Source organism: Solanum tuberosum, unplaced genomic scaffold (assembly GCF_000226075.1).
Source record: "Solanum tuberosum cultivar DM 1-3 516 R44 unplaced genomic scaffold, SolTub_3.0 scf00076, whole genome shotgun sequence".
NCBI classification, from domain to species: Eukaryota; Viridiplantae; Streptophyta; class Magnoliopsida; order Solanales; family Solanaceae; genus Solanum; species Solanum tuberosum.
The window spans coordinates 1771973-1783068 of NW_006239000.1; the positions used below are offsets into that span (position 1 = coordinate 1771973).

General features: G+C 32.6%; 2 protein-coding genes across 2 annotated transcripts in view; one reads left to right on the forward strand and one right to left on the reverse strand.

The window, feature by feature from the left end:
• Positions 1 to 329, forward strand: part of LOC107060330 (glycine-rich cell wall structural protein 2-like) — a 1441-nt gene extending 1112 nt beyond the window's left edge. Inside the window, exon 3 of the mRNA XM_015308104.1 lies at positions 4 to 329. Coding sequence (XP_015163590.1) covers positions 4 to 329 — 326 coding nt within the window. The remainder of the gene's footprint in view (positions 1 to 3) is intronic.
• An 846-nt stretch (positions 330 to 1175) lies between these two features.
• LOC102604382 (dihydrolipoyllysine-residue succinyltransferase component of 2-oxoglutarate dehydrogenase complex 2, mitochondrial-like) lies at positions 1176 to 7586 on the reverse strand. The gene is made up of 15 exons (XM_006346137.2): positions 7422 to 7586; positions 7242 to 7314; positions 7069 to 7143; positions 6065 to 6125; positions 5958 to 5985; positions 4660 to 4727; positions 3601 to 3675; positions 3444 to 3499; positions 3303 to 3347; positions 2928 to 3191; positions 2727 to 2821; positions 2368 to 2458; positions 2178 to 2288; positions 1772 to 1966; positions 1176 to 1688 (listed from the first exon to the last, which is right to left on the reverse strand). Exons 2-15 carry the CDS (start codon positions 7290 to 7292, stop codon positions 1497 to 1499), a joined length of 1407 nt encoding a protein of 468 aa, XP_006346199.1. The 5' UTR covers positions 7293 to 7314; positions 7422 to 7586; the 3' UTR covers positions 1176 to 1496.
• Positions 7587 to 11096: the final 3510 nt, after the last annotated feature.

Consider the following 11096-nt stretch of genomic DNA (forward strand, 5'->3'; position numbering starts at 1 on the left):
CAGAAAACGGCGGTAGCGGCGGTGGTGGTGGAGGTGGCGGTGGAGGTGGAGAGAATGGAGGACATGGTGCAGGAATTGGGTTCGGCTACGGTAGTGGACAGGGGTTAGGTTCTGACGGTAGGAGCGGTGGCGGAGGAGGTGGCGGTGGCGGGGAGAATGGTGGTAATGGAGGACATGGGGCAGGATTTGGCTACGGTAGTGGCCAAGGATTTGGTTTAGGCGGTAATGGCGGCAACGGTGGTGGTGGTGGTGGCGGAGGAGGCGGAGAGAATGGTGGTAATGGTTATGGATTTGGTATCGGAGAAGGTTTCGGCGGTGGTGGAATTTGATTCAATAAATTTGCATGGGGGAGTTGGAATAGGATGAACACGAGCCAATGCATGGAGTACAAGTCATGATGCATGCATTAAGTACTATTCATGCATGCTTCTACTTCTTCTTTTCTTTCTTAGCTTAATGTTATGTACTTTGTGTTTCCAATTGGTAATATAATAAATTTCCTCCTCTTAATTTCACTCTAAATTGTAAGGGCTGGTTGGATTTGCACATATTATAAAAAGGGAGTTCAGAATTCATATGGTTACCACTTCACCTTTAACTCTAAGATCGTAAATTCAAGATCATCGAAAGACCAAAAACAAGTGGGATGTATTTTTGTAATCCATTGTCTCCCTCTTGTTGCTCCATGTCCATTTAGGGAAATGTATATGGAGAAGCTAAAGCTTGGAGAAGAACTTGAATTAATCATATTTTCTTTCTTGGATCCATTCAAACATTAATTGAAGTCCCATATTTGGAACATCAATAATACTAAAAACAGGTTCAAAATCTAGACGCTTTCAAAAATATTATGATGCAAAAAATAAAAACTTAAACCCCATAAAAAAATTTGCCTTAAAAGGAGCAAAAATTGAAGACTAGCACAACAAAAGGAGCAAAAGTGTAAATGACCCAATTATCTATGTAAGATCACAAATCGCAATAAAGATCCCCATTTAAAAATTGAAAGGCTCATAAATGCCCTTTAATAAGAACGCACCAACATGGGATAGTGGTATGGTGAGATTGCTTCGGAGCTCCGAACACCAGGTGAGAAACCCAAAAATGGAAAACATATGCTAACCCCATCCACACCACACACACAAAGCAGGTGATAGCAATTTAAATCAGTATTAAAATAATGGGACCAACATGATGAATATTCAAACGTGTATGAACTCCAATATAGAAGAAAATACTATAGCCAAAAGGCTAATGCAAGTGTGTGCCAATTCAAAGAAAGTTCAAGTTGGTTTAATATTTGGAACGCAAAATCTTTATGGTTCTATCTGCAAATCTCAAATACAGCTGTGGCTGCAATAATCAGAGGACCAAAGCAACACCTCAGGCCAACAAAACTCTGATATTGCCATTTATTCTGGTTCTATGATTGAGTTGTACACTCAGGTATACCCCCGGACGGATCAAAATCAAAAGCCAGATGTTGTTGCCAATCTTCAAACATCAAGGAGCAAGCGACGGGGATCTTCCACCACATCCTTAATTCTTCTCAAGAAGAACACTGCCTCTCTTCCATCGATCAGCCTATGATCGTATGTCAGAGCAATGTACATCATTGGTCTAGGAACAATATTGCCTCCAACGACCATTGGGCGACTGACTATTGAATGCATTCCCAAGATAGCAGACTACAAAATCAAGCAGCAAATTTTTGATGGTGAGATGTCTCTATAACTATAAGGTAATTGCAATCACTTCCTACGATACATACCTGGGGAGGATTTATGATAGGGGTACTGATAAGACTTCCATACACTCCACCATTTGAAATTGTGAATGACCCTCCAGCCATTTCATCAATAGATATGCTCCCATCATTTGCCTTCTTAGCAAGCGTGTTAATTGTCTTTTCTATCTCAGCAAAATTCATCTGCTCAGCATTGCGGATAACTGGAACAACAAGACCCTGAGCAAGGAGAAAAAAGGATACTTCATATCATGCCTAAAATCTCTCTCTTGCAGTTCTCATTTTACTTTCGACATCTATGAAAACACTGCCAAAAACTCAAAAAGTAGAGTCCATATAAAAGAGAGTTTGAAGGACAAATTGAGACTGACTAGGAATTATGCAAGACTGGCTAATCTGAAACTTTGAGGCAAAAAAAGTGCTAGCTTACCTTTGGTGTACCAACAGCGATACTGATGTCTATATAATCCCTATATATGATGTCATCACCATCGATAACTGCATTAACTATTGGCTGATTCTGGAGTGCGCTAATTGCTGCCTGAAATTTATATAAGCATTTTAGGCCAGAATTTGACAATGAATATGTAAAAACAAACAAAAAGTAGTCCTCTCCGTACTTTCACAAATCCAGACATGAATCCTAACTTCACTCCATGCTTTTCAACAAAGGCATCTTTGTAATCAGAACGGAGCTTCATCAAATTTGTCCTGAATAGGGCAACAATGAAAAAAGAAATACAACATAAGGTCAACACAGATGCAAAAAAATACAACATCACATATGATAAATGCCTACACTCCTCCTAGGTCAGAACAGAGACCAATCTGCTTCTAGGAAAATAAATTGGAAAAGGCAACTGAAGTTTATAACCTTCAATTCCTAGATCAATTTTCTGTTTCTCTAAACGTATGATAAGGTGCAGAAATATTAGCACAAAAAGATAGTGTCTTATACAAAATCAAAGTCCAAACTTACATATCAACTTCATTGAATGTTGTCAGCAAAGCAAATGTGTTCTGAGAATCTTTCAAACGTGTGGCAACTCTTTTTCTGAGCCTGGTCATGGGAACCTGTCATCAAAACAGATTATAGAAGATAACACACAGTAAGTGCCAAGTTACATAAACGAGTAGTGCCATGACAATGAGATAACAACAGCATTAGCTATTGACTCACTCGTCTTTCCCGTTCTTTGGGAGGAAGTTGGAGCTCTGTAGGCGAGCGTTTAGGGGGTGGAGGTGAACTTCCCTTAGGCTTCTCCTTGACGGGAGTCTTCTCAACTTGAGGTTTTGCCTTTTCCTCTTTCTTATCCTCAGCTGGAGGAGCTACTTTCTCAGAGGACTTCTCAGATGGAACAACATGTTCCACACCCTCACCAGATTTTGAAATGATAGCAACTTTATTGCCTGGTTCGACAGTGTCCCCTTCCTTGGCTACAAACTACAGATATTCAAAACCAGATTCAGAAGTTGTTGATCAAAAAACAAAATGTAATAAACTAGGTGGTCGGAGGTTGAGTAAAGCAGAGTTCCAGTGCCAAAGATGTTCTACCTTTTGGATTACACCAGCTTCAGGACTGGTAACATCAATGGTTACCTGTCAAATAAAGATCATTCAAATATAAGTGCCATTAATCTCCAGAGAGACCTGAGATAATGTGATCAAAATCAACTAAAATTAGAAGCTAGGTACCTTATCCGTTTCAATCTGAGCAATTGGCTCATCAATTTCTACTCTGTCACCAACATCTGCCCATATAGAAGGAAACATGAAAAAACAGTAAGTACAGAGACTCTATGAATACTACTGTATATAAAATAGATCAGAGACCACATCAATAAGGACATACTCTTCAGGAACTTGGCCAGTGTCCCATCACTTATGGATTCACCCATATATGGAACAACAGCGTCAACGGTATCACCTTCATTACAGTTATTGACAGGCAAATAAAAGAAAAAATAGTGAGTAACTGTAGCAATACAGAATAAGGGAAAAGGAATGGCAGAGAAAGGGAGAAAGAAAATGAAAGAACAATTAAAATATAAATGGAAGCTTTCAATACATTATTGCATGATACATTAAGAATTCCAACATTGTTTAAACTGTAAACGAAGTGCCAATTTCCACCTAATTCTTAATTTCTTCTACTTCACCAGATGCTAAGCTTTAAGATAGGGTCATTAAACTAATTGAACTAGCTTCTTATCATAAATTCTTTAAACAATAATGATTTCCACTTATTGAAAAGAATCATATTGACATCTGTGACCCTTGGATGCGAAGGCAACATTGGAGTGATCATGCAGTTCCTATGCGGCGAAGATGATGGACAGGCCCTTCTTGATGGCATCGATGTTGATGATAATGGCAGTCTTGATCCTAGAGATGATACAGAACTTTATACGGAGTTGAAACTGCTAACTAGCTATATTTTTTTGAAATTGAGCTAACTAGTTATATCCTCCAGGTAGATAATGCAAATACTTCTTCCACTTCCAAACAGAAATTTGCAAAGGACCACAACTAACAGCCAATCATTTGGTACAATAATAGGAAATCAAAAGATACCTGTCACACTTTTAAGTATCTATAATATAATTCTATATAAGACCGCAATCCCAAAAAAGAGGAAAAGAAAGGGTAACTTCAATAAACTATGTGAAGATAATAATAATTTAGAAGAGAAGGTACAACTGACTTAGGAATATCTAACTGATAATTTATAAGTTCAAAAGTGCTAAAGAATACATGTGATGGGAGTTGGGACCATGATCAACTGCAGGAACAATACCAAGAGACCAAGTTACATATTTGAACAATATTATATTCAGTGTAAGCATGTCATGACTAATTTCATTTGCATCAGTGTTCCAGCCAAGCTTAATAAATTATTAGAAAAATATACCACTATTTGCGCAGAAAGTTCTGCTCCAATTTGATAGTATTGGACTTGAGCAAAGACTGGTCACAGCCCTGCAAGCAATGCACTAATTCATATAACCAACTGATGTGTGTGTGTGTGTGTGAGAGAGAGAGAGAGAGAATGATCATATCACCAAGTCTCGTATTTTTTCTAATTAACATACAACAACAAATATGCCTCAACCCAAACAAGTTAGGTCAGCTATATGAATCCAAGCATCACAACAACGTAATAATTGATGTATCTGAACATTCCCAACGCCTATACACTTCAAATTGGGTAAAATGCATATTATAAATTAGGACAATATATGATTTTTGGTTGGACCAAAAATCAAGTATCTAGGCTTCATTAGTAGAGCACAACTAAAATTGTTAACATATATAATTATTTTGATTGCTATCCCTTTTTAAATTTGCATGGAAATTCAATATAATCTTCTTCATGTCAAGACTTCTTCAAGTGTTTTATAAGTTAGCCAAACAAATTGCATTAGCCGATTATTTGCTAGGAGTCTTTTTAATTGGTTATAAGGGAAAATGTGACATTCAGAGAAAGAAATAGCAGAATTTTTAAGGCAAAAAGAAGAAACATACAGTGCCTTAGATTTAGATGCGTTTTGGTGCAAACTAGCTTTTGATCATCAAGTTGTAGATGATATTTTAGACACAATAGCTGATTTGCACAACTTGTAATTACACCAATTGCACTGGCTTAGTGTAAATATTTTATACAGCATATTATATACACATAAAAATAAAAAGTGGCACTATTGATATCACTTTAGGACAACCCAAATGCTTCAAGACAATTTCAAAATATATGAAGTTGTGCACAACAAACTAACTAATCACACAAACTTCAACAATTCCTTCCATAGTGCAAGTTATTTAACTTGTTTTCTCTTTTGAAAATCAAGCTATGTGACATGCACACACTATCATTATCACACAGGTAGTACATTCACTAACAGAGGTCCACTATCTCCATCTCCTCTAAGGACATGCACACACTGGCACTCCAACACAGAGTAATTAATTGGAGTGTCTCAACTTTTAGTTACTCATTCAACCAAATGAAAATGCAAAGCAGATCCAACAACACCGATTACGTCCCTAAGAAATGCAGATAATAAAACTATAAAGCAATGGAAAATTCTACCGAGTTTGACCTCGGCAGAGAAAAATAGAATGGCTACTTCGATAAATACATTGTGCATTTATTCATCCTCTAAGATTCAAATAACATATGAAAGATGTTTAGCAATAATATATACTAACCTTTCTGGGCGCAAATTTGATGAGCACCCTGGATTAAGAAGTAGGAGCTCATTATAATAGCACACCAGTATAAATGCACTGAGTCATCATAGATTAATTACACGTACCAGGCAGCACAAGCTGATTGAAATTTCGCACATGACCACATTGTCTAGTAAGCAATGATATCTGTTCTCATTTTCAAAATATGTCATCACAACCTTTTAAATGGGATTAGAAATAAAAACAGCAGCAAGACAAAAAGCATGAAGGCTCATGTTCAATACAATGAGGCGGAGACAAAAAATAAGAGTCTGAATGGTTAAGTATCAGAAGGGTTGCCATAGACAGTATGTCATGGAATCTGAATAGCTTACTAAGTCAGAGCATGATGTTATAGAATCGATCACAGAAAAAAGGCTAGTACCAATACATTGCATAAGGAGAAAGTAAGGATAGCCACATGCAATTTTAACAATAGTTATGATAAGAGTACGACACTGTAAAATTTGAAACTGTTGTATCAAAATCTTGATAAATTTAAAATTTACCATACTAGAGTGTAGAGAAAACAATAATCTTTTTCCAGATAACTTGTACCAATATCAAACAGGTTCTGTCACATTTATTTATCAATAGTATGAACTACCAATTGATGAAGATCACATATTTCAAAATTGAGGCTATAAGCAATGTGCTTATCTGCACCCAAAGGTATAACATAGCCTAGTGGTCAATGAAGTGGGTTGAGAACCATGAGGTCTCATGTTAAAAATTTCACTAGGGACAAAAGGACGAAGTGATTTCTTTTGGATAGAGTTATCTGGTACCAGTTGCTTGTGGGAGGTGATAGGTATCACGTGAAATTAGTCGAGGCGCGTGTAGGCTAACCCGGACACCGCGGTTATAAAAAAAATGTGCTTATCCCAAAAATGGCCGAAATTTAACAACATGCCATGAACTTGGCTTGAGCTAAATGGAAAAATGTTCGTATTTTTTTTTGCCAAAACATATTCCAAAATCAATTTAATAAAAATCTCACCTCCATAAAATAGCAATTTATCTTTGTATCCTATTAAGAACTCCGACCACTTAAATGAAAAAAAGAGGATAGTTCATAAATAGACATTACCTCTTCTGCTGCAGCAGATGGAATTCTAGATTTACATACTGAAGGTCGAACCGTATGCAGAGATTTCCTTACACACTGGTCCAGCAAAATCAATAATTTCAGCAACTCATTATACAAATATATGCAATTAATACATCAAAACAAACGCAATAAAACTACATCAGGATTCATACCGAAGTAAAAGAGGCGCTAGAAATAGCTTTGCGCCTTAAAACACCTAACATCGCAGCTCTCGATCTCTTAGAACTGTTCAATCAATACAACAAAAAATAAAAATAAAAAAATCTACGAATTACTGTAAACAGATCTTGCGTAATATGAGAAAATGAACAGTGAGAATTAAGATTTTAGACCTGATATTAATGGAAGAAAAGTGAAATTTGAAGAGATTGTAGGGTTGGAGAAGAAGGCGCCGATTGAATTTTCGCCCACGAAGAACAGCTGCTTAAGCTTTCTTTATTCAAACCTTTTGTTTCCTTTTTTTTTTTACCGTATTTCGCTATAGATGGAAAATGGAACTGGACCTGTCAGTTTGTCCTGAAAATAAGCCAAATTATTTACTAATTGACTCGTGTTTTTATTATTCGTATTTTTACGTTATTATTATATATACATTGACTATGATTATTTTGATGTGGATCAAATATAGTAAATAAAATCCCTTTATTTGGTATGTCGTACTTCCTTCCTCATCATTTATATGATATTGAAAATATTTTTAAATTTGACGCAAATTATTAATTTAATGTCCGAATGGTTGACAACCTGACACCTCTTTACTTAACATAACAAGTGGCTTCAACTCTTGTACGAGCATGAAACTTTTAATAAAATATCGAGAGAAGTACTGTTGAAAACATTTTAAACATGTTGAGAATTTAGGGGTGTATCTCACTCATGTTGCAAGATTCAAGATGTATTTAACTCTTCAGTTAGTTAAATTAAGGGTTCTTTTTAATATTATCAATAGTTTGGGGAAGAAATTAGTAATTCGTGTCGAGTTTAGGGATTTTTTCAACACTTTTTTCATTAAAAATATTCTGCATGTTCATTTTTATTTGTCCATTTTGAACTATGTATACATCTCTTAAGAAAAACAATGATTAATTTGAATATTTTACGACAATACTCATATTAATTGATGTAGTTTTAAGTCTTGAAAATGATTTGAGAAAAAAAGTACTCATTGAGGTGAATTAGGAAAAAATAATTCTGTTTTCTTGATATTTTTAAATTGACAAGTAGAAGTGAAAATATTTTTTTGAAATAGTGGATAAGTAAAAGTATTGAAATGACTACTTTTGAGATTTGTAGTCTAAAATATTCTTTGATTATTTGTGTGATTATAAATCATTTTATTAAGAATAACTGAAGATTTTTTCTTTTTTTGAGACGGATTAAAAAGTATATTAGGTAAATTGAGATAGAGGGTTATTCATGTTTGGCTACGTTAGGAATTTCAGTTTATAGGTTATATGCTAATATTTTATTATTAATTATAGTCATTTTTTAATATATTTATTATTAATTATAGTCATTTCTCAATATATGTTTTAAAATATTATATTTAAAAGTGATATAACAAAATTCTCATTCTATTTCGCATTTTAAAATGGATGTGCCTGGTTAATACTTGATACAAATAAAAATAATCAAATAGAAATATTTATTTTAAGACAATTTCATCCACAGAAATTTATAAAATATACAAATTAAAGATTGGAGAATAATTGTCATCCTATTATAATTTTTTAATAGTAAGTGGCTCGTCATTTCATAGAAGTCACGCATATGACCTTCACATTATGTTTTATAACTTTTTTTAATGATCGATCTAATTATTTACATATATATATTTTTAAAAAGTGGAAATATAAAATAAATAACAATGCCTCAATCCCAATCAAGTTGGGTTCATAGGAAATTATTGTAAACCATTTATTGTTTCAATTAACTTCATTTTAGATCCGTATTTTGTACTATATAATTATAATATTATTTTCGTTTCAATTTATTTGTCCAATTTTACAATTTAATATGAAATTTAATAAAGTAACAAGACTTTTAAATTTTACCATCTTAAACATGTCATGTGGAAAGTTAAAATAAAAAATTTGACAATAAAGAAAAAAGCATTCTACTTTAAATAGACTAAAAAGAAAAGTAAGACAAACAAATTAAAACGAAAAAAATAGTTTATTAATTTTTTGGCTAGATTAACATTAAAAATACTAATAGTTACAACATCGCAAGAAAATATTATACATAATGTTAAATTTATTGCGAAAAATTATTATTAATTAATTAATTTTATGTTTGTTGTCAATTTACCGCAGTCTTCATGAGTTCTTTTATGTGAATTTGAGATTAATAATATAAGTAAGCTTACATTAATCATGATTATTTAGTTACGATTTTGTGTGATTATATATTTGCTTATAATGCGGTTACTTGTTCACCACTATTATCGGTCCTAATTATTCTTCAATCATATGATACATTAATGATGTGTACAACTTTCTTTGATTCTATTTTTTTTATACTTTTGAAATATCTTGAATTATTATTATTATGGTAATTTATACAAAAAAAATTACATGATAAATTTATTTTTTTAAATCTTAAATACATATCCAAATTCACTATTAAATTTAAATTATTTGATTTTTGAAATTCAAATGATATATAAATTGAAATAAATAAAATATCTTAAACAATTTCCAATACAATACTTTAGGTTTTTTTATTTTAATGCTGGTATAATCTTCTCATCTTCGAGATTTATTGGCTCAAACTTTTTCAACTTCATGTCCCATAAAATTCATTAAAAGAGGAAAAACATCCTACTAAGAATATTTGTTTCTTCATCCTTAAAAGCTCAATAAACTTGCAATTCCCTAGAAAAATAATTATTTCACTATTTCTTTTTAATTGTAAGTAGTTTTTTTTTTTCCGAATCAAACCATATAAATTTTGACTAATATTTTTAGATATGTTTTTTTATTATATTGATATAAAAGAAATTACAATTTATATATTTTTCGTATAGTTTTTTAATATCTAAACTTTTATTCTAATATATCAATTATTTACTGTAATCTAATTTAGGTCTGAAAATTACAATTTACTTATTCTAAAGTGAAAATGGCCAAAAGCCTCTTTAACTTATTGTCGGATTCTCAACTACACACTCATACTTTACGGGTGTCCTATCACCCCCTTGAACTGTTTAAAAATGAAATTATTTCCTCCCTAATTGCTTATTAGGCAAAGTGAGTATATTTCACTCTCCTTGAGAGAGTGAGTAGCAAAAATAAATACTATTACTAAAAGTTTGTTTTTAATTATTTTCATAAACATATGTATTTTTATTTTTTTTCTTATTTATTTTCTTTCTTCCGCAAAACAATATGGACCTCCACCATTCACCAACCTTAAGCAGCCATCGTTGATTTGGTTACAGTATTTGTAAAATACTCCCGAGCACACCATCCACAATCATTAACCCGAACATCTTCTCCCAATTAAGTTCTTTTTTCTTTGGGGATGGATTCAAATTGATTTGTGATGGTTTTGATGGTGGCTTGAATATTTATTTTTCGAAGTTTTATTCCTAGGAAGAGATGGTAAAAAGCTTTTTAACGGGTGAAGAACGTAACGGTAAAGGCGGTGGAGGTGAATGCATTCATCAATGTTTCCCCAAATCAATCTTTGTAAAAAATTAGGGTTGAAAAAATCTATCTACTTATATATAAGAGGGAGTTTATGATGGGACATTGACTATATTATATAAACTCCCTCTATAATATTCTATATAATAATATAATATAATAAATCATTTTTTCTACTATATAATATAATATATACATAAACTCTCTTTTATTATATAGTAGAAAAATAAATATAATATATATATATATATTATAATATAATATAATATATAATAATAAATCATTTACAAATGACTTAAAATATTTAATATTTAAAATTCTACCATAAAATAGGTTGACTCTCAAAATTCTATCCGG